Below are 25,294 nucleotides of genomic sequence, written 5' to 3'. Positions count from 1 at the left end.
CAGGATGTTGAAAAATGCACTAAAACGTTGTAAACATGTACTGATTTTTTCCTGGGAATAAGAAACCTTGACGTTCTCAGCTCTCATATTCTTCCTTACACAAAGTGACAGAACCAAGAAGTTTTTTGAAGTACTCTGCTACTTAGTAAATGGAGCAGTCAAACCAAAATAGACCTTATTTTATTTTAAAATTTTAAAAAGAAATTAAAGTCCTCAGAGATTTGCTTTAAAGGTCTGAATTTGTTTCTTTTCTTGGGACACTTTGGCAGCAGCAGCCAGATGATGTTGCACACAAATGGTGTAAAAAAGGGTTTTATTTATGTTCTTAATTATATAGATCACCAGTGGCCTGGATCTACTGATGATCAGAGCAAGCTTTGGAGTATTACCCTAAAGTTAGATGAAATCAAACAAGATGAAAAACAGGGTGAGAATGAAAGGTACATTTCACTGTTTAATATGTTTATGGAAAGAAAAGCCCACTAAAACACTACCCCCCACCCCTCCAACAAAAAAAAAAAAAAAAATTAGAGAGAGAAATGGTTTTGTTGCTCCTGTTTGCTTAGAAATTGTGTAACAATCTGAAAATGTTTGCAGCCATTTTTTTCTCAGAATTACAAAAAATTAGTTAAGTACTGGTATATTTTATTGGACTACACTGTTCCCAGTTCAAACAGTCTCGCTCCTTAGAGAAAGGACTTTTTTTTTTCTTTTTCTAGTTTTCTTCTTAAAAGGGACATGAAACATATTTATTGAATCAGTCCAAAAAAGTGGATCTAGTTCTGTCAGTATCTGCAATAATCTACATATGTATACAAATTCACACACATGTAACACATCCACAAAACATATTTCTAATGTTAGATGAAAAGTGAATAATGTCACACACCACATGCAGGGATAGGGTTTTCACCGTAAGTTTGGCTCATTCCAAGATTTACTGTTACTGGGTTTGCATTTGTAAATCTGATGGCTAACATGTTTCTATAACAAAGCAAGAAATTTGTTCCCAGAGTGTGTGTTATTTACCTGATTTCTTGTACTAGGATGTTACAGATTTTTCCCATCCTGAGTTCAAGGGATCTTACAGAAATGACCAATATACTTCAAATTTGTCACAACACATATTCCTTTTTAAATGTAATTATTTAATTAAATAGTACGCAGGACTTAAAGCTACTCCTTCGCAAGACAATGGGAAAACTCTTGACAGCATTCAATGGAAGCTAGACTAATCACATCATCTTTTTAAAAATCATAGTCAAGTGTTTTAGCTGTTAATTCTCACTTACCAGTGATGCTACTGAGTAGCATATGGGCACAATATGTACCCATACATATTGTGTATGTACCCATACACATACCCAGAAGTACAATACTTCTATCAACAAAGACATGAGAATTGGATTATAACCATGACAAATTAGACAAAAATGGGATTTACAAATGACAAGCTAATGTGGTCAATTTAAAACATCTAAATTTGAAATTAAGATATAAGCTACAGAACAGGGGATAATGTCAAACTTACTAATACCTTAAAAGGACAGTAGATTCTATCAACAGGAAAACAGACTCTTCATAATGTGCTGCAAAAGTTTTAGTCTATACTGGGATTTGGATTCTGAGTCCTAGTCCCCCAGAGCACATGTATGCACAGATCTACAATCTGGTTAAAGTCCAGTTTTCATTAGAAACACCAATCTCTGACAGCATCCACAGAAACCTCCCTGAAATTTACAAATAAAGTGAGGTCTTGCTTCATATTAGTTGTTTGTGTGTTTAAGTTAAACTGAACAGTTGGGAAATAGAGGAGTTGGAAATCCATCAAAATCCTCCATTGGCATTACAATACAAGGAAAATACTTGAGTGTTGCAATTAATTTGGAAATGCTGTATCGCTTTGCCAAGTTATTTTTTATTTCTAATAACTCATATTCCTACTGAAAATATGGTACTTCCCTAGCATTTCTCTTTCCACTTCAAATGTTATAAAGGTGAGTTTTCAACCCAAGATTGCTTACCCGTATGTGTGGTTTCTAGCAGACTCTGTAGGAACTTTCTGGGAATAATCATGGTAAAAGCAATTTGGGGCAGGGGCGGAACAGGATGACACAAATGAACTGTTATTAATTTCATATTATTTTTACACCAGTTTAACTGTAACTTCAGTAGACATCCTTTTGATTTCCTCTACTAATAGCAAGTTTCAAATCATATCCTAGCAGTTTACTACCATGATATATGGAAAAGGCACACTGGTTCTTGAGTAAAAAGGTTTTTCTTATTTTCACTGCAGACATCTCAGGGTCCAATACATCCTATACCAAAAGATACAAAAATAAATCTCTCAAGAACACTATGGTTATAATAATGTTGATTATTAATACCAAATAAGAATAATAAAAAGTGAAATAAGGAAATTAAGGAATATACATTTAGAAAAATATTTTTAAATATCAAAAAAGAGGTAGATTGAATATACCTCTGATTTCTTTTTTCTTTTTACCTGTACAATAACTTTTTTTTTATGCTCTTTAAAACTTTAAAAGTCGAAATAAGGTTATTTTCACATGTGAGGTTTTCATAACTGAAGAACACAATCACTACACACAGGCTTATAAAGCATACATAGCAATTATGTAAAATCATTTGAGGCTGTCTAAATCTTGACTTTGAAACAGAGGTTCATGGAGGAAATGCTGAAAATTACTTGGCAGTAATTGTTGCTAACAATGCAGCTTAATAACTAGTGTTGGGTCTGATTCTGATCTAACCCTGACTAATTTTGCACTTGCATGAACTCTATTGATTTGCATCAAATTATTCATGATGTTCACTGATAAGAGCTTTTATCTGTGACGTGTGGCATAAAAACTGCCTCCTTATTCATAATTAATTACTTGAGGAAACTTCAAACTATTTCATTACTCATTACTTGCTCTCATTTGACCTGTGTATTGAAAAAAATGTTTTTAAAAAAATTAGTTTAATTTTTAACAGGAAAAACAGGAATAAATTTATTGTTCTGACTCATGCAAAATGGACTTTATTGAACGTCACACTTTTTAAGCATAGAATAGAGACAAAAATAACATTTTCATAAAAAGATATTCTAAATATAAAAGTAATTCTTTGCTTCAAAGATTGCCATGACTGAAGCTATAATCAATAAAACTGTACTCATTTATTAACTAAGATGTTGTTGTGATAATACTGTTCTTTTATCAGTTCTCATTTTACACCCCAGATATTCTTTCCAGTTTTCTCAAAGCAGTATTACAAAACAGATATAAATGTCTATTAACTTTCAGCAAATAGTTAGAAAAGCAATAGCCCATTATTAATGTTTTAAATAAATAATATCCTGTTCACATGAAAACTTGTTTAGCCTGAGTGAAAAACACTTACTTTTGTCAGTTGTTAATTTATGGACTGATTCTATGACCTTAATTTTGCAAATATTTGATGTCATGATTGAATAATAAGGAGGAATTAGTAGAGCAGGAAAAATTCTATTGATATAAGTAAAATACAATTGCCTATGTTCTATATTTTAGGGCAAATGCAGACACAGACCTTTACAAGTCACAGTTACATTTTTTGGTATGGTTTATCCCAGTTTTGTGAGAATTTATTTCTTCTCCAGAAATGCAGATACATTTTTGACACATCAGACTATAACGAGTTCTTTGTTTTTATTTGTTTGATTGCTTTCTTCACAGAAACTATCATCCCTTTTACTTTTGTCTGGGTTTTTTGATGATAAATTCAAGAAGAGAGAAAAACAATTACAAGTCATTTCAATATAAGGAAACAAAATATATTGCATGTTACCAAATATTCTTGCAACTTCTAGGAAATGCTGTAACGCTAAAATAGCTAGTACTTAGTCTTCTAATTTGTATTACAAAGAAAATTGCTTCCTGTGGCTGAAATAGATTCTATAGCTAACTGTTTTTAAAAACGTTGTTAATAATTCCTGAAACACTACTCTCTCTCTCATTGTCCCACAATATATCCAGTCCTTTAACATTTCCTTTTATTTTTTTCTTTGATGTTGTTTTTATTATTGCATTTTAGTCATTATTATATATGCAAATTGCCCCATATACAAAAAGAAAACATCTGTCCCCCAAATCAATATACAGTACGAAACACGCTACAGAAAATATAGACCACAGAGTAGATGTCCAGGTAACAGAAAGAGAGATGAATGTTCCAAAAATGTATTTAGACTCATGTACATGCTTCTAATAAAGCATTTTTCTCTAGATAAACCCAGCTACATTTTAAATAAATATTCCCGGGCTCCCAGTCAATCTTTTAAAGAGCAAAGACTCTTCAGCAGAGAGGATGTGTTTATTGTCTCCTGAGGGCCTGCTATCCACAGAAGGATATTGTTAAGCTTTATTTACACTCCAGAAGCAATATAATAGTTCATAAACGACAGATAGGAAGCTCTCTCCCTGTGGTGAGGGAAAAAATTAAAGTGAAAGCCATCTCACCTGGCAGTACATATCTCCAGTAAGGTATTTGTATCAGAGGCAGATGAGTAGACTTCCTTTATAGCCACCAACAATAATTATTCACCTATAGGATACTGTTCAGTTTACTAGGATACTGAGCTACTTTAGATACCTTCTTTGGAGTGCAAGGATTTGTGCTTTAAAATATCCTGTTTCTTACCACTGATTATGGAGAGTTGCTATATAATTAGTTCAGACATAGCTAGCTGTACGGGTGTGACACAAATTTGTTGAAGTGTGCCCCATTCCATTGGGCTAATCATGATATACCATGTTGTCTCAGCCCATCAAACTCAGAGAGTGGAAATATGGCTGGTTTTTTGAAGGTGATTTTTGACTGGTTTTCTTCAGCAAACTTGATTTGTAGAGCCACCGGTCCACAGGTTGACCTTGGTACCCCTCTGCTTGGGGATTATGCATTATTGCACTGCTGCCCATGCAACAGTGAGTAGGCGTTGTGGACTTTCCACTCTGAGCCCCAAGCTTCCTTTCTAGGTGGTCTGTTCTCTCTTGGTCTGCTGTCATACTTTGTTGTGTGTTGTGAAAGGATTTGTGTTGAAAAGATTAAATTATCCTGAAATTTGTTGCAAAGGTCTGTGTTCAGCATACAGTTGAGCAGAGAGTGTCTGATCTGTGTATGAAATCAGAAGAAATGATCTTGCTCTACTAGCAGGTGGGGCTCTATATGAATGAAAAAAACATCCAGCTGTGATTGCACAAGCTTCTGTGTAGGAACAGAGGAAACGCTTATTTGTCCCTCCCTGTAGAAAGTGTCTTGGGACGAAAGTGTCATTTATGGATTCAGCAGAGAATAGGCCTCATGACAACATCCACTGTCAGCCCAAGCACTGATATCAAGAAGTCATTCAATATCTTTTGATACCAAGATTACAAAATTAGTAGCACTAGTTTTTCTACTTCTTGCTCTGCCTCTGCCCTCATTGCAGTGAACCAACGCAAGTTAAATCTGGCCATTACTGGAGCAAAGGTGTTTGAATGAATCAGCCAAACAGTAGCTAGTATTATGATGTGTGTTCAGACTTGTTTGTGGAGGCATTATGGAGAAATATCTTCTGGACATTTCTTCATACACTGTTATCGTCCATGTAGCAAAAGGGAAAGATTTTTCACTAAGTGAGTTCAAATTTCAAACTCAAATAAACAGTTATGCATCTGTCAGCTGCCTCACTCCATGAGTTTATACCTCACAGAAATTTTATAATGACTAAAGAACTGCTGATTGTGCTCAGAGATACCTACATTCATGTAAAAGGAATGCTTAGATTTTCAGAAATGCAGGATACTTGGTGTGCTGCAAAAGCCAAAGGAATTTGCCCAGTAGCCTTGAAAATCTTATCATTTTGACTTCAGTGCTTCACAATTAGAGTTATCAGAGCTTGTACATCCCACCCACCTTTGGACTCAGTTTAGATGGGCAAAGATGGCACAAATTTCACACCAGTTCTGTCTAGTTTCTGATGTGTCTCTACCTTTCCATGTCATGCTAAACACTGACCACTGTTTCTGGTCTACTGCCATTAATGGGTTGTCATAAGGAAGATTATCAATGTGAATAAAGCATTTCAGAGCGAGTCCAGTGATTACATGAATCTCAATGATTTCCACTTTTTAAACATATTTTGGTGCTTTTGAGGCTTACATCTTCCATTCCTAACTTAATGTCAATTTCTGTCAGTACCAGCAGGGGATCCATATGAAACACTGAATAATTCCCTTTCTCCACTCCCTGTATAATCTGAATTTGGAAGAAGTTGTTCAGCTAATCAGGATTTTCAGTAACAGAGATACTGTCTCAATAGAGATTTTTCAAGTGATTTTTTTTATGATAAGTTTTTATAAAGTGTAAACTTGTACTTAAGCATTAAAGGCTCTGTCTAAATTCAGCTCAGGTGATAAAATACAGCTACCAAATTGCGGAGCACAGCAGCCTATTCTGTTCATCTCCTATTCCACAGAACTTTTGACAACAGTGCCCTAAGTCACCATGGAAGATTATTCATCTTAAGTGTTTTGAATTATAGCAATTGTAACTTTTTGGAGGTTACTTAAGTTGTTATGCCACCTTTTAGAAGGCATAATTGTTATGGAGTTCAAGGTGTAATTTTGATAGATCATCAGATGCCAAAGATATACAATTTGGAACATTACCAGAGCTGTAAATGACAAAAAATGAAAGTAGAAAACATCTGCTGTCTGTTTACCTGCAATAAAATCCTTGCACTGACCTACATTAGAGGTGGTCCAAGCTAAATATATGCAGTCTTATCTGATCTACGTAGCTTTGAGCATGTCTAGTACAAGATATTAGTTAGATTTCTTTAATGTCCAAATATATGTATTTTGAAGGGCAAAGTCTGCTTTCTGAAGAAACCTATGGACCAGAATTTCTTACTGCTGTGATTACAGTCTCAGCATTATACAAAGAGTAAGTCACCTGTCCCCTATTGCTGGAGAATAGAGACATCCAGACTGTGGGAACTGGGAAGATAGTTTGGCAGTCATTCAAAAAAAAAAAGAAAAAAAAAAAAAAGACTGCTTTGAAAAAAGACAAGCTTGTGCCTACTTCTGGGGAAAAAAACCCAACAGTTTCTGGCCTTTAGAAAAGTCAGAGTAATTTCTGGGTAAGAGATAATTCTATTCTCAGAATAATCTTCTTCTACAATGTAAAGTAAATATTTCTCTATTAAATGCTGGAAGGGGAATTTTTATAACAAATATACGGCTTTCAGACTGTATTAGCCCAGCATACACTAACATAAAAATACCAAGTAGAATCATAAACCTTCTGGTCAAGTCACTTCATTGACATAGGCATCGAGTGCCATTTGAGCTGCACAAGGGTTTTGAAGACACTGATGACTTTGGCAAGGTGACATAGGATCTACAGGACTCTCCTGGACTGACATCTCAGGGCAGCTAGGAAAGGCCAGGGCATTTCAGATAGTGCTAGTATTGCGTTTAGGAAAGAGAATCCAGTCACAGGTTACCTCTGGCTGATTCTTGTGACACACTGATTTCATTAGTTGGATTGCCAGCTAGCCCAACTAAAAGCTCTGCTTTCATCTGTGTGCTGCTGGCTATTAAATTGTATCTCATGTAATGAATATGGGGCTGCAACAAGTCTCAAGAATATAGGCCAAATAGTTTTTCCACCTAGACTACAATGAACCCAATCAAAAAGTAACTGCTAACAACATTGGCGATACCCCACTGTATGATCACATCTGAGGAGAAAGGTTACTTGTACTCTGGAATGCTATGTTTGGTTAGTTATTATTTTTTTTAATCATTGTGAAGAAACACATGGACAAATGATTTACAGCTTCTTCCGGCATAAAACTTTCATTTAACTTACTGACATAGAGTTACATAAGTCAGACCTAAAGTTCATGCAGCCCTCGATCTTGCATTTTAGCACCACCAATGTCATGCAGCAAGGCATCTCATAGCTTAATTACAACTTGCATGGTGAGCTACTACCTTTCATTTGTTCCTCTTTCATCTGGTATTGAGTAGGGGAACTCAGTAGGTTTAAACTGGGAGAAATGTTATGCATTAAAGTGTAGAAAGCACTGTCACATAGTCACATAATATTACCATGTAGTTCTCCAAGGTGTTGAGTGACTAAGGTTCGTTCCTTAGCAGTGAAAAGATAACAATAAGTAACAATCAGTTCATTGACCAAAAGAGAGGAAAAAACTAGATAGAAACAAAAAAACTATGTAAACTTCCATGTACAATATCTGTAATATCTGAGTGTTGTATAATCCACTATTTGAAAGAATAGTACAGTCTATTAAAGTTATAGCGCTTGAAGTGCACATCTTTATTTAGGTGAAATGTGTGACAGCAGTGATGCAGAATGGGGAAAAAAAGTCACAGAATGAAAATAGCAGGAAGCTATAATAAACAGGAACATGGGATGTGAAGAAAAGGAAATAATTTCTACACTAGGCTAAAAGGAATCTTAGGCTGAAAGTGAATAGGAAAGTTATTGGATGGGAGACAATTGAGATGGTCATGAACAGCTAGTCTAAGCAATAGAATTTCCTAGAAAAAGGGAGGGGAGTCAGACATTCATAGATATGAGAACACAGAGAAGTTAAAGGAATTATTGACATTAATGGTAATGCTCGGAGCAAGTCTCAGCAGATAAGGTCCGATGATAGAACGAGCAAATTGCTCAAGATAGCAAGTAATCCCTTTAAGAGATGAGACCTTTTTAACAATACACAAGATTTAGAGAGAAAAGAAAGGACTCACAGGAAGCATGGTAGTGAAGGTGATTCATACAATCCAAGAGTGAAAGAGGGAACCAGAAAGTAAAAAAGAAGGTAAAGTATGTGTTAAATGAATGAATGGTGTGGAAAATAAGGCAATGATTACCAGCATGTTTGGAATAGTTGAAACTTTTCACCCAGGGTAGTATCTCCAAAGTCAGTCTAAGCAGATTTCAGGCTGTCCTTGTAAACATGGGAAGAGGATAAATGCTATCATTTTCCGAAGAAGTTATCATAATTGACTTCTACCTTAATAATTTTTTAAAAATCGGGAATGCAATGGTACTTAAATATGAAAATGTATTTAGAACACTCCTGCCTGGGAGAAAGGTTTTTTGCTTTGCTTGAAACCAGACAATTCCACTGATCTCTGTCTTACAGATCCAGTTAAATTCTGTTTAAATCATGCAAATCTGAGCAATTAGCAGGTGAATTAACTAGAGAGAAACTCTTTGTGGGTTAATGGAAAAATGAGTGGCATGAAGATTATTAGACTATAGTGTCTAAAACAAAAAATTACATGGAAATTAAAAAAAAAAAAAGGAAAACCACAAAAATTTGTTACGTGAAGCTAACATTGAAAAGCTATATTCCAAATAAAAGTGGATAAACCCTATTTAGACATTGGTTTTTTTCATAAGACTCAAAGACATTCTCTAAGGCAGGCAAACGTAACCCAAAATGTTAAGGTCTGAATGTGCTGTTCATAAAACTTTCAAATATAGCATTCTACATCGGGATGTCTTGAGCCAGCCAGCTGAGGCAGGAGAGCTGAAGGATGCATCCAAAAGGAAGTAACTGAGCTGGTAACCTTGGATATCATGGTGTTATAACAATGGGAATGGGTGCCCTTCATTCACATGACAGGGTGAATGGCTGAAACTTGTTCAAGTCCACACAGCTCTTTACATCTCACTGAGAGATGACTATTGTGAGAATAGAATTTTTTCTTACCCAGAAATTACCTGGACTTTTCTAAAGGCCAGAAACTCTTGCTCCAACCATATGTCCAAACACAAAAATCATCAGTGATAATTATAGCATGCTCTTTAATTCAGAAAGTATGTTACATATAACTAATGCATTGTAAGATTAATCTCATGATATGTCCTGTATCATCCATCAGTTAAAAGCTACAAAGCCTCTGTTGCCAGATGGTTTAGATGATGCCTGATACATGAACTAACTGAGCTCAGTGAGTTTTTCAAGCACCTGTCTAGTCTCAATGAAAGCAGTAAGATCATTTCTCTTTTTTTCTATGGCACAAATCTATTGTGCATATATCAGAAGCTTAGCATATAAAAGCAAGTGCTAATTCAGTCCCACTTTGTTCTGTGATAGCATTCATCAGAAAAGGTAGGACTTAATGAAGAAAGGAGTTTCTTGTGCCTTATAAAATGATCTGCCAGTACCAGAGATATGTTTCTCATTGAATAATCAGAACTGGACACATATGCACCAGTGGGTTCCACCCTGGGTAGAAAAGTCCTGTCTATTAAATAATTTGTTTAGAAAGGCACAAACCCAGGTTTTCCAAAGGGCACCGTAGTAAAAATTTTGTTCTTAAAATTGTGGTCCTATCTGGAAAAAAACAATAAGGTTTTGCTTGGTGCTACCCACAGAGTATTTTTTCTGGATCGATCAATTTTGTCCTACCTTCACGTTTCTTGAAAAACATGTGAAGGATTTTATATCACCATAGTCATCCCTTAGCTCTGTGATCTACAAAGCAGGTATTAATTACAGGAATTATAATGTACTCTGAACATATTAAAGCGTAACCTAAGGTGGCTTGTTTTTTAGTGAACGCTTTCCAGCTCTGGGAATTATTCTCGCCAGCTCTCCAGTGAGAAAGGCTTAGTTTGTTTCCAGAGCTAACAAGTCTGTCTTTACCTTCAGAGCTGCCTTCAAGTATGTGAAGAACTTCACTTAAAATCTGGGGACCTGCCTGCTGAGAGAAAGTAATTTTACAGGTAAGACGAGGAGGCCTTAAACTGTGTTCCCCAGTAAGAAGTTCGTAGTGTCTGGCTAAGCAGATTGTTTCAGCAGCGTTTGCTTCATTGAGGTCTCAGCTCGGTGAAAAGGCTGTTGCTTTTGGTCTTAAAAATAAGTAGTGTCATTTTCTTTTTGCAATGAATTCTTTCATCCAATCATATTCCTGTATGCAAATATACCATAGCTGGTACAGATAAAAAAGCACAAATAAAGCTAAGAGCTCAGTCAGGACTAAAATCACTGCGCTTCCCTTATACTTCATTTCACCTGTGTTTCAGGAACGTCCTCAAACTCCTCAACTGAAAATATGAAGAAGCAAGGTTCAGACAGCAATCCTGCTCCAGTTTTGCCAGCGCTGCCAGAACCACTCAAAGATCTGCAAATTAAGTACACCAAGGTTAGTGCCATTTGTGTTTCTTAATTTTTCTTATGCATTCAGCTCAGACGGTAGGAGGTACTCATTTTAATCTTATAGGAACCATGGAAGCAACTGTAAATCAGTGCTTAAAATGTTTATTCTGACCTGTTTCTGATATTATACGTATTAGCAATTAATGTCCAGTGACCCTTTTAACCTAAGTATCTCAGGAAGTGTGCAAGTGTGATAGAATCATTTCATATTTCACTTGGGGTGGGTGTTGTTTTTCTCCTGAAACAAACTTTCTGCAGTGATAAGTTTCTCAGAAAGTAATAATGGAGCAAAGAAGGAGGAGTTTCTATTATTTTATTATTTTCAGAATGAGAAAAATTAAAATGTTAGTGTATTGCATCATATTACAATCAGATTTAAATAATTATACCAAATAAGCTTATGTGGAAAGGGATGTGTGAAAATGAAACTAAAGTAAAATTCATTCCACTCACATATTTTTCTTAGAGATAATGAATCTGTTTTTCAGCTTAGACAAGTAACTATCAATAAAACAAATAAAGTCTACCATCACAAATTACTCTTTATTACCATAAACTTTTTGTAATAGTAAATTCTTTCCATATGCAGTTAGAAATACACAAAGAACGTATGAATCCAGACTTGTGTTCCCAGCTTGAAAAGACCCTTTACCTGTTTTATATCATACTACGCAGATTTCTGCAAGAACTTTGAAAAAACTGTTGGCAGAAAATATTGAAACTCTGCCCTCTGAAACATTCAGGTAGAACAATTGATCAGAAAGGACCTCTTCGCTTTGGTGACTTTTGGGTTACTGTTCTTTTTTTTTTTTCTCATTACCATTACAATGGAAATAAATTTTATTTTCTAGAACCACTGCTTGTTTTCTTTTCCAAAAGCAAGGTGTTTGATGATTATCTAGATTAGTCCTTTTGAATTCCATTCTATCCTATTTTTTTCATGGAAAAAAACTAACCAGATTTCAATGCATGTCTTTCCAGAATAAATCACACAGGACCTTACTTTGTAAATATTTAACAGGCTATGAAAACTATGTAGTTCTGCCATGTGACAACTTTCTACTGCTCTTCCTGTCTCAAAAAAAAAAAAAAAGATACTTCAGTACCTAGGTCACAGTGGTGTTCCAGAAACTACAGTGCTATTTGTTTGATTTTTTTATTTTTCCAAAGGAAAATAACTAATATGAGCAAAATGCCAGCTCAGAAATCTGATGTAACTGAATATGCGAGACATAAATTCCTGTAAACATTTCTATCCTTGTAAAATATTTAGTTAGCAAAAACCTATTCCAGTAATACAAAAAGCAACCACCAGACAGCCAGCATGGCTGAAATGTCTATAGTGTGCAATTAAGGAGAGTGTCACGTAGCAAATGCATGCTTCTTTTGCCTTGATAATAGATAATATTTCCTTAAAAACTGTGTATAATGTGTAACTGTGCAGAAATGCAATGCACTTGTTTGCAAAAGTGTGTACCTACAAGTGATCAAATCCAACACACCCTTGTGGAGGCTTGATTTTTGCAATGCTTTCCTCCGCTCTTCAAATATCATACAGGATTGTCCGAAAGCCACGACAGTGTACTAAGGGACAGGGAGATGGGATAATAGAAATGTCATCCCATTCCCATCAGTCGTCCCACAATTTAATAAAGCCTTTCCACTCTTGTCTTCTTACCCATCCTGTTCCTCTCCTGTTCCATACAGGTTAGAATGTGGGGTGTGGGATTGTTTTGACTAGTTACATTGGAGGAATCAAGATGAGGGAAACATTAATTACTGCTGATGTACTAACCTTTCTGTCTGAAGCACCTTGGACATCAGCAGATCCCTCAGCTGTAGAAACTCAATTTTCTCTTTTTCTACCACAGCATAGTATCAACCGCCATCACACAAAGATCTGAAGAAAGTTCTGCAGGAGATGTTCCAAGGACTTTCCTCTTTACTTAACACTCTCTCTATTTTATTTTCTATGAGAGGGATCATTTTGGGCCTTTTACAGAGATCATTTAACTAAGTATTTCCATATGCCTGTGAATCTATGGGTTGGTATAGCTACATTTCAGATTATGCCTTTCACATATAGCATAAAACTAAGCACTCCTCAGGGAATTTGAATTTCAAGAATTAAATTGAATGCATTTTAAACAGTTAAATTGGCTTGGATGTTGAACCACAAAGTGATCTTGAATTGGTTTCATATCTGAATCTCCTTTAAAGATATTCCAATGAACTGAATGAGTGTTGGCAGCTGGCTAAAAATGTACTAGTAAATATTTTACTTAGTCAACACTGAGGAATTAGACAATGATTGTTTGACAAATGATTTCTGTCGTGATGCTTTCACATACACTAAGCCCTGTGGTGCTCCTTTAATCAGAGAAACTCAGATTAGTTAATTATTAGGTTGTCAAATTACATGAGGGGGAGAAAACTGCAGCACATTCTCTCACTAAGCATGTGGAAAATCAGAAAGTGTGGAAGGGTAAGCCACTCTAAGTGAAGAAAAATTGTAGCTGAGTATCACATATGTTGCAATCACTGGCTTCACAAACAAAGATGAGGGATAAAAACACAAAATTTTAATTAGACTATCTGGGGAAAGGTAATCAGCTATAAAGGTACTATAGAAACATACCCTTTTTAATATCAACTGACTTTGTAGATACAAACCCACTAACTGACAAATTAAAAAGTTTAAATAAATAATGAATAGAAAGAGTATGTTCTCTGATTATTAGTTCATTGCAGCAGTAAAATGTAATTCCTGCATCAATAATAACATACAATTCCAAGGTGAAAAAAAAAGTTACATGAAATAGCAACAAAATATCAACTTCTTGTAAGGAAAAACCTGGGGGAAAAAATAGATTTCACAGCAGGTATTCTATATTGATGTATTTGTTTAAAACTTACAGTTTCAATCTTTAGAAGTTCCTTAAATAATTTCGTATATTTTAACTGTATTGCTTAAAGAATACAGTGAGACTCCATGATATATTTTGGGACTAGTAAATCAGAACTTATAGCACTTGAAATGAGCCTCCTCTTGGGCCACAAGTCTCTTCCAGTTTTAGACGTAACTGTAAGATTTACTGCCATCATCAAACTCAAGAATATCTGAATGACTCTCATAATCTATAAAAGTGGGTGTGAAAAGGGCCCAACAATTTTTCAGCACTGTGCATCACCTCACCTGAGTGATGCTGAATTGCCTCCAGCATATGTGAGCACAGCCACAGCCCTGGTGCCTCTTCACTGTTCCTGGCCTCTAAAAAAACACTGGTGGTGTCATTCCCTGGTTTACTGTCCTCACTAGAATGCTTGTGAGCAGTCAGCTGAGCAGCTGTTGAAATTTGGTGATCATTTTTAGCTCTGTGAAACAGGCAGCGGGGCTCATTTGAAAAGCATTGTCAAGAAAAGTTTTATCATAGCAGGAGTTGTAGGCTATGTGGGCACAGATTTATTGTGGGAAGAGGTTATGCTTTTTCTTGTTCCATAAGTTTGGAAGGGTTTCTGGTATCTAAAGAGAAGATAGCTTAGACATTTCATTCCATATTTATAAAGCTACCCTTAATAGTTAAGTTTGGGGTAGCCGACATTTTAGATAGTTCTATTACTTTTCTTGACTACATCTCTGTAGTATGATTATAGTTTATAACAATAATAGTGAATTACATAAAAATTCTTCCCTGACAAAGAGTAAGTTTATAGACAGATGCTGAATATGGGATCATGTATAGGATCTTTGCAACGTCAGAAATGAAGTATTTTCTTCTCTAAACTGCACTTTTAAGTCACTTCTACAGAAGCACTGAGGCCTGAAACCCTTTGACTTTCCACAATATTGAACCCACAAAAAGGGGGTCCTTATTCTAAGGAAGATGGAGCAAGAAGTTAGGTTTCGTAAGGTGATGACACCTAATGTAGAGGCCCTAAAATCTATTTCAGCAGAGCTATGGTGTGGTCCATCTGAAGCAAAGCTGTCCAGAGTCAAATACTTTCTTTCTTCATGCAGCACCGACACAAATATGGCACTTCCCATCTAGTAGATACTTTATAAAATGAACTCACGGTCCTTTCAAAATACTCAAGGACTGAAGGGAAAAAAAAAACACTGGGATGACAAAGAAAGGCAAAGAGCAGGTCTCATCTCCCCATTCTCTGCTCAGGTCATTTGAGTGACCAAAGCAACTGTCTAAACAACGACAGAAATACTGCAGTCTTGCAGGTAACTTCAACCCCAAATGGTGAATCGTATTAGATTATCTGAACGGAAATCAATCATTTCAGAGAATCGAGATTTTATTGCACTCCGACACTGGGAAATAAAACCATTCAGAGGACTTTTGACTGCAATAGCCTGTCACCTGGGCTCTATTTTAAATACTAAACTTCAGTAGTGTACAGTATCATCTACAAGAAATGTGTATTTCCAGCTCTAGTGCAAACAAGTCTGAAAGTCATTAATTCTTTGGGTTGTTGAAATAAAAACCATCTTCTCTTCTAAAAATACCAGTGAAATAACAGTTACAAAATGCCTGCAACAACATTTCTAAATCCTTGCAAAATAAATTTGCAGTGCTAAACCTCAGTCAGTCATCACAGACAACCCCCTGCACAGCACATGCCACAGAAGGGTAGGTCTTTTGCATTTATGTCTGACAAACCAGCACAAAAAAATCTAAGCTGCCAGTGGAGTTCTGACTGACTGACAAAACACTGTAACCTATTGCAAGATGATCCCAAATGTTTTTTTTCAGCAAGACAAGGGAGTTGCCAGAGGCGGTTGTTGGCTGGTACTTCAATGTTGCCTGGATTTAGAGATCCACATCCTGTTTGTTTGCAGCATATACTCCACAGCATTAGATGAGCATGGCTGCATGCACATTTATGAGTGCAGCTGCCTGCAATGTATGTAACACTGCTTACATGTAGAGTTTTGACTTTTTCCTTCTCTTTCCTGTCTTTCAAACCTGCATATGCAAGACTTCTATCTAGCTTATGAAAGACATCTGGATAGTTTGATTTATACATACCTGATACAATGTTGTGTATATATTTAATATAATGAAGTTATGTTTTAAATGGGAGAGGTAGTAGCAACATTAATAAGAATGATATTCTGAACTAATATTATGGGTGATATTGGTGGGTGCAATAAATGTAGTATTTAAACAAATACTTTAAAAACTTCCAAAAATGGTATGTTTTGCTATTATTCCTTTCACAGACAGATATGAATTTGGCATACTGTAACATCATAGCAGTGTTATGTTAATATTTACCTTTTACTTTGTCTCTTTTCTTGGCAATGTAGCTAGTTACTAAAGATGGGTTTTTTCATATTAACCATTTAATTGCTGTCTTTGCCCTTTCACAACAGTCAGAATCTTGTGTGGACATTCCTATAATCAACTTGATCACATATCTGAAATTTCCAGGGACTTACATATTTGTTTCCCTGACAGCTTTTGTTAAATCAGGAGTGTGCTGGTCAGTCCTGATGGTCAGAGGCAGCAATGACACTCTATATATGGTTCCCACATAGAAACAAGCTGAAACATACAGGAATATATTGATAGCGAATTGTTACCATATCCATTTAGAGATAATATTTTTATTGATCTTGATAGTTATTACCATACTATTCACCAATTATTAACAACCATTCAGACAGTCAGTGTAAGCAATTTCAACACTATGCAAAAAATCTGTTCCCTGAAAGCTATCACGTTTTCGTAACATATGTGATTGTGGTGGTAAGGTTTAAATCCCAGGTCAGTGTGACAAAAAGCATTTATGCTGCGGTTTTGGTGTCTTGACTTTGTCCTGCCCTGAGTCAACCATCACTTGCTTTGATTTGCCTACCCCCAAGTATTTTCTGGTTTTCCGTTTAGTATTCCTGCCCCTCTGAGGAGCAACAGTGGGTCCTTTATCCTAATGGAGAGGAAACAGGAATCACATCTTTTCTGCTAATTGGTCTCACAGCTAAGCTCCAGTGGTGTGGAGCAAGATGCCATGACCCTGAAGATGGGCACAGTTTAAGCACAAAATACCTGGTACAGTCAGTCAGAGTCTGCCATGGTCTCAACAATGAGCATGATCAAGATTTCACATGTGTTCCAACAAAGCAGTGGCACTGGGAGAGAGAAAGAAGGGAGGGCACCAGCCCATCAGCAGCAGGAAGATGGACTCAGGCACTGGGAGGGATGCTTAGGGTGGTGACCCCATTTCAGCACTGACCTGAACCCAGAGATTGCAGTGTTAGACAGAGGATGACAAGCACTGATAACATTGGACCGTATACATTATCAAGTTCACTTTAAAGAACAACCTACACAACACCTGGTTGCAACATAGCCTCCTCTTTTCAACATCCATGTTATGTATCAGATCTTTCCAATAAGGTTTTCTTTTCTGTTTCAAGGCTAACCTACAGAGTCAGAAATAAAAAGTTAACCCACTTTGACAATTTTACCAACACTGGCTCAGAGATAGCAGGCTCTAGGGTAGCACCGATCTTGTGCACCTACAGGTAAGGCCCAGGATCTATTTTGCATTTTTGAACAGACATAAATACCTCAAATTTCACCCAGAGGTCCTTAGCCTTCACTCTGCTTGTCCTCTAAATTTTCACAGCTGTGTAATGTCATATAACTTCTCAGTAATTACTACTAAAATAGAGCATATTTTTAGTAGATTGTTTTATTCTCTGTCACTTAGCAATTGCTGCATCAATTCATTTTGTATCATCTTTAATATGAAAGAAGAGAAAATTCAGAAATATTATAATTATTTTAATAATGGTATAAAGTACATCTTTCAAAAGACAACATTTACTTTTTTAGAATAGTGTGTACAGTGCCATAATGTCCCTACACAATTGAAAAATATTGATTTTTCAGGAACAATTGCAGTGGTTTATTTCCTTGTTTATTTTTTGTTTTAATGGAAAAGCAGACCAATTTCTACAGATTACATCAACGGTCTTATTAATATTCAGTAACCAAAAAACCTAGAGAGATGCAGGACTGCTCACTCTTGAAACCCACTTTGGACATAGTTTTAAGGGATATATAGCACAACTGAAACTAGGACACCAGAGCTTGAAAGAGAAGGAAAGTGCCTTACCAAACAGACAAAAAAATTAATAGTAAAAGTAAAGCAGACATGGTGGGAATTTTGTGCTGTCTTTGGAGAAAGTATTCTTGTATGACACTGATGTCATTTAAACTTTATAAGGATTTCAAACATTTAATTATTCCTTCAGTTGTAACAGTACCTTTGCCAATTACTTATTCCCATACAAAAGAGTCTAGGTTTGAATTTCTGGGGTTATTATACCACAAAAGGTTACAGATCATAAAAGTTCAATATGGGAAACAACAATGCCCACCTTGCTTTGTTTAGGTCTTGTTCTAAGTGCACCAGGAATGTTGCAATCAAGAGTTGATGGTATTTGTTCCAGACATGCAAAGTAAATTCAGTACACAATGTGCTTTCAGCCAGTATAACAGTTTAATCTTTGAGTAAGGACACAGTTCCTAACATTTATTAAATGAACTTTGGGTATCAATTTCATTGCTGCTGGGTAAGCTGTTATGATTAACTTTGGTGTAGGCCAGCTGCTGTGCAATTTTTGTTCTTTTGTGCTTCTTAATTGCTAGCTATGCGTTTGGCACTCTATGAAAAGCTTGAAATAGAAAGATATTAAATAAAAAGAAAGATATTCTAGCAAGATTGAGGAAAGCACAATTTTAGCTTATTTTCCTGGGTTTAATGTTAGACTTTTTCCAGGTAAAAAGTCAGGGTAAAAGTCAGGGTAAAACAGTTAAATGAGCAATGCATGCTGGCCTGGTTTTCCTGGTGTATGGATGTTCCACACGAAGGCAGCAGATTAGTAAAAGGGGTTAGACAATGTTTGGGAGTATGGAAAATCAAGAGTGGTGGTGTATGCTGAGGGAAATCAGTGTAGAGACATAACAGAGATCCTCAGAGTTGGAATGAAGTATGAAAAACTATCAAAATGGACACAAGTAATATTAATTTGCTGTAATACCCCTTGCAGTTCACACAATAATAGTCAGACATTGGCAGTAATAGAATTACAGGAGTATGTTTGCATTTTATGCCTAAAGGCTGAATGGGAGGCAGGGAAGTGTCACCAATGTCAGGGTGACAAAAGATTTGATAGCTGTGACCATTAAATTGGAGGTAATCAGGGTATTGACAGGAATTACTGAATAAATAATGAATAACATCAAATGGTTAGGATCACCTTAAACAGAAGATAGTCATATTGATTATAAAGCAATGACAGCTAAAACAGTTACCCAAGGATCATCTCATCAAAGCCTGAAGTCATACAAGGCAAGTAGTTTCACCCTTCAAAAGTAGAAGTTGCAGCATGTGTTGGAGACCAAAACCAGAGAGGTTTGAATTCCTGGTGTTTTGCAGAGAAGCTTTCAGGTAGCGAGGGGAGAGAAAAGAGCCCCCCATACACATGACCATCAGCTATAATCCTGCCGAGCAATGAGTGCATATACACGGTTGGCAACCACATTTGCTGTATGTTTGTATGATTATATTCACATGCTGAGTGCAGGATTATGGTAATATGGCACAACCCCACTTCTGGCACCCACAGTGTAACCCCTGGGAAATAACAGCATTGTGATGTGCAAATGTTCAGATTGAGATCTTGCAAATAGTCTTTCCAAAGGAGGAGTCGGAACTAGCTCTGAAAACTATGATCAGAAGTGCCACTGTTTCCCATACATTTTCATCTAGGAGCTATTGAGTTGTATAGGGTTATATGTGTAGCTGAGGACCACAGTCATCTTCTGTGCATAAGCCACCCTTGAAATTTCCCTCATTGTCAGCTCTTGGACATTTTAATTTGTCCAGTGTAAACATTTTGGTATGTGCTGGTTCAGTCCTCCTTTCCTGGAAAGATTAGGACTGGCAGAAAAATAGCAATTAAAGAAATGTGTTTGTGATTTCATCAATAAAGTAATTCAACTTTTTTTCAAGGCAACAATTATATATGAGAGAGGGCTTTTCTCTGAGTATGTGCTGCTAAGTGTGTTTTTAAGAGAGTGTCTCTGTGAAATGTACCAGCTACCAACAGCAAGGACGGTCTAGGCTTTCTCTAAGGTTGCTAACAGTGTACTTCTGGTGAATATGTCAGTGATTTCCTCTGGATTCATGATTCCTGTCTTTATTTAATGAAGTAAAGTCTGGATTTTTTTCTGTAAAAGACTAAAAGCATTATGTTTCAGCTTTTAAATCTTGATTAGGATCACATTCAGTGAAGCACCAATCCACAAGCCAAAGGATTTCAGTGAAAAATAAAAAAAAACTTCCCTAACCTCTCATTATTTTTCTCCTTTAACATGAAAATAGAGAAGTATACTTGCTTGTTTTTTACTCTGTTTAAGGGTTCTTTCTTTGTTTTATTCAATTGACGTGGGGGTTTAAGGTTGCTAACAGTGTACTTCTGGTGAATATGTCAGTGATTTCCTCTGGATTCATGATTCCTGTCTTTATTTAATGAAGTAAAGTCTGGATTTTTTTCTGTAAAAGACTAAAAGCATTATGTTTCAGCTTTTAAATCTTGATTAGGATCACATTCAGTGAAGCACCAATCCACAAGCCAAAGGATTTCAGTGAAAAATAAAAAAAAACTTCCCTAACCTCTCATTATTTTTCTCCTTTAACATGAAAATAGAGAAGTATACTTGCTTGTTTTTTACTCTGTTTAAGGGTTCTTTCTTTGTTTTATTCAATTGACTGTGGTGGGGTTTTTTTAGTCTTGACCTTATTCTCAGAAAAATGTGCTATTGGTTATTTTTGGTTGGGATTTTCTTTTTTGGCAGGAGAGAGTGAAGAAAAATCAAAGGAAAGATAAATAAAATAGCATTCTCCAAAATACTACATGTACTATATATACTAAACCCAAGAATTGGGTTTACTTCTGTCAGGACATGTAACAGAAAGACCCTCCATTGTTCCCAACCCTGTGAGCATAGGAAACCCAGGCAGTTTTAGGTAGGTCATTTCAGGCTGTATGTACCTCCCTTGTACATCACAGACTTCAGTTTGAGAGAGGAAGGACTCCTTTGTAACAGTATTATTTTTATGATATGAAACAAAGTGAAAATATCATGTAGAGAGAGAAAGTATGCCTCTCCAAAGGAAGTTAATTTTAAAAAGCTGTTCCTGGTTAAGTGTATATGTGATTACTCATCTCTTCAGGATAATGTAGAAATGGCTATTCCATTTTTAATTCAGGTACCTATCAATCAGGCAGCTCTCAGCTATGAAAGATAGATTTATTCATTAAAACAGATAACGGACAACAGCTATATATATATTACTAATATTGCTCCACCATTTCTTCCTCTGCAGATATTTATAAACAATGAGTGGCATGTTTCAGTCAGTGGTAAAAAATTTGAAGTCTTTAACCCTGCTAATGAAGAGAAAATCTGTGAGGTTGAAGAAGGCGACAAGGTAGGGTTTTCTTTCTTGCTCTTAACCCTAGCTTTAAATTCAGTTCTGCGTCTTAAAAGCAGGAAGGCAAGCATCCATCTGTGTTGATGTAAAACACCACCTCAGAGATATACCTACTTCATTCCGTACACCTTCTTCTGCAAACATAATTCTTAGATTTTTAACTAAGCCTTAATATTGTTTGTAAAAGGACACTGAGAAACTGCTTTACTCTTAGGATCTTGTTTATATGAGGAAAGTTCTGAAGAAATATTTTTTGTTAAATTTTTTTGTTAATATTGATTCTTTTTGTTATCTTCGATCAGTGACATCTAATAATTTAATTGGGGGGGTTGTTATTTTTTCCCGGCTCTTCCTTACACGGTGATGTAATCTGTTCATTACACATTTATACAAGGCTTTTCATTATACATAACATGAAGTGGACAAATACTGATATTTTCACACACAGACTCTGCAAAGATGATCATTACCATCAGCATTCTTAGCTATGAATATGTCTTCTCAGTACTGCCCCCTGCAAATACTTGGTTTTGTGAAAAATGTATTAGAACATAGTCCTAAAAAAGACTCTGAAGCTGAAGGTAATTTATCAAACAGACACTAATTCCACCAAAATTGGTTTCCTTACAGCATGTTGAATTGATGAATTTAAGCATAGGACTAAAAAGGTTGTTGACACTGTAAACAGACATTTATTTTTTATATTTATGAGGTTTCTTAGTGGAAAATTACAGGTAGATGCTATGGAATCAAAGATATAACGAAAACCTAAGCCCTCAAATAAGCAGCTCTGTATTTCTGTTATATTATGTATTTTTCTGCTGAAAAGGATTTGCCTAGTGCTGCCATATAGTTTAAATGTAAGTTATCAAGTAGGGGGGTAGTTTTTTAAATAGAACAGACAATGTTGCTTAAACAGTTTTAAAACCAATGACCAAATAAATTTTTTTATAAACTCTGAGAAGGTAAGTATAAGAAGTGAATGTTCTGTTTCCAATTCACAGGTATACAAAAAGTGATGACTGTGACTGAAAATAAAATTGGGTTTATAATTACTGTTTTGGTTCTTGCAAATATTTATTTCGTTTTCTACACTTTCCTTTTCAAAGTCAAATTTTTATATCCAAAAGTGAGAAAATTTTCTCACATTTCTCACAAAATGACATCTGATGTTCATTTTAGACAAGAAATATGTAAATCTAGAATGATTTGTATAACAAGCGTGTTTTAAACTTAGCAGCAAAATGTCCATTAAATACCGTTTATCCATGCGAACTACTATAAAACTTATAAGTCGTTTATCTGTGTTATAAGTTCACCACAAATTTACTGCGAATATAATAAACACAGTCTTTTTCACATTATTTTAATTTACTGTCCAAAGATTGACTCTGAAATGAAATGCTCCTTTGAGAAATACACAGAAACCCAGTTCATTCAACATCCTGTGCTCACTGAATCTTAGTTACTCTGTTCTGTAATTTCATCATGAATCTCCTAATAAACTTTGGCTCAAACTCTATCTGTCTAGCAAATGAGCAATAGTGACCACGTGTTATTAAGAACCTCATAGTGAAGACACATTTTAAACTCTTTGTTAGACAAAGATGACTGAGAAAATCTGCATGAATCTGTCTTTTGATAATTTCATATATCTAATAATGAGTTTTCAAATGCCTTGTTGTTGTTTTTCTTCAGTCCCAGTTACCTGTATATAATGCTCAGAGTCTCTGAGATTATTTCAGCTTCTTTTTGCCCTCAGCCAAAGAATTTCGTAAGCATGCTGTTAACTTCTGAATCGTATCCCACTAGAAACATACATGCTTTTGATGTAAAATGCTACTTCTTTTACCTCTTCTCTGTTCAGTGTTTAAAAACCAAATTACATTGCAAATCAGGTTGGCCTGATATTTGATCATCCTCAAATTAAATTACTCATGACCTGCAACTGTTCACTTACCATTCAGAATTTTTGTAGCTTTCATCCCTTACAAGCAATCTAACAACTCATTAAATAAAGAGATAATACTGTTCGACACACAGGTTTCCTTTCTCTCCAATAATTTTGCAAACTAATGTGTAATGACAACTGCTATTAACTAAATTGCCAAGTGAAATGTACAAATCTAGTAAATTACACAGTCATTGTGAACCTAATATTCTAGAGCCTAGTCTTTAGATAATGAGCCAAGAGATTTTAGGAATTTAATTTGTGTGTACAATAGGGTTGACAAAGGGCTATACACTGCCTTGCAGTGGTATTTAAAAAAAAACAAGTGGAGATTATAAAGCACAGACACATATGTGGGTGGGAGCTGTTTTCCTTTCAGTTTGATGGCTCTTTCAAGCTACATTTGCTAATCCTAAAGGCCCCTAGTAATAATAAAGCAGCTCAGCAAATGGTCAGTGAGATGTGAAGTAAATGTACTTCTATAAAAAGTCTGAACTAGCTCTGAAAGGAACTATCGGTCTTTATACTCATGGTGTAGATTTATGTACCCAAATTAAATTTCATACAGTTGAATATCTTTTTTTTTCTTACTTTCATTCACAGACTTATATTAGTTTTATATATTTTTTCCTGGGTTTAATTATTTCTGCACTTGCAGTAGAAAGAACACATGGCACTGTATTTAGTTTTAATTTACATCATTCACACAAGTATGATTTACGGTTTCCCCTTGTTCTTTTCCAGTAAAGGCCAAGGCATATCCCTCAAGTCATATTGCAAAGCTGTAGAATATTTATGATAGGAAGAGATGAGAAAAAAATAGAATTAATTAAATATTCACTGAATGCAGTTTTCTGGGTCACAGATAAGTGATGAGGTATTTGACAACATTCTGACAGATTCTGAAGAAAAGTAATTCTTTTTAATCTGGTAGATTTTAGCTACCTCATGTAGGTGGCTGGTCTGTATTACCTTGTAGTAATGACTGTGCTATTTGTAGAGATCCTTCCTATCTTTTTCCAAACTTCCTGGAAAGAACTTTGGGAAGTTCTGTGGGCCTCCTGCCTAGCAGGTCCGTGCTGGGCTTTCCAAGCCACTTACCCACCCCACTCTTGGCTTTTGTTGTTGGCTACCAACATCAGTTAAAGATTCAAGATCTGGTTCACATTTAGAACAATTGACTTTGGTGTTGACTTAGTCAACTCTGCTGACTTAGTCAACCTTGATAGAGATCTCCCTGGAGGATACTCCAGCAACCAGCAGTACAAAAAAAAAAAGTTTGAAAGAAATCCTGTAAACAATGCATCCAAATTGCTCAGGGAAATGTGCCATGTATAGATTCCTCCTTTTTATCTTGAAATTTGTTTTTAATTTCTAACAAAAAAACCAGACTAAACCTCCCTTTTATGTCATTGTTTTCCTGGGAAAACTTTTACAAGAATTGTGAAATATAGAAGAATTCCAAGTACTAAAAGCTTTTTCTCAGGAGATTTTTAGTTGAGTTTTTTATATCCTTGCACCCTTGCACAGAAAAGTTTCCTATAATTCATTGTAATTTTCCTGCTATAGTGAAAGCCAAATGATAA

General features: G+C 35.7%; 1 protein-coding gene across 1 annotated transcript in view; it reads left to right on the top strand.

Annotated features, from left to right (window-relative positions):
* Window positions 1-25,294, top strand: part of ALDH1A1 (aldehyde dehydrogenase 1 family member A1) — a 57,641-nt gene that overhangs the window by 8,182 nt on the left and 24,165 nt on the right. Inside the window, exons 2-4 of the mRNA XM_009285278.1 lie at window positions 10,732-10,803; window positions 11,104-11,222; window positions 21,650-21,754. Of these exons, the coding sequence (XP_009283553.1) occupies window positions 11,133-11,222; window positions 21,650-21,754 (195 nt within the window). The 5' untranslated portion in view covers window positions 10,732-10,803; window positions 11,104-11,132. The remainder of the gene's footprint in view (window positions 1-10,731; window positions 10,804-11,103; window positions 11,223-21,649; window positions 21,755-25,294) is intronic.

The sequence above is a fragment of the Aptenodytes forsteri genome, unplaced genomic scaffold, assembly GCF_000699145.1.
Source record: "Aptenodytes forsteri isolate BGI_AS27 unplaced genomic scaffold, ASM69914v1 Scaffold151, whole genome shotgun sequence".
NCBI lineage: Eukaryota > Metazoa > Chordata > Aves > Sphenisciformes > Spheniscidae > Aptenodytes > Aptenodytes forsteri.
This window is presented reverse-complemented; position numbering and strand designations above follow the sequence as displayed.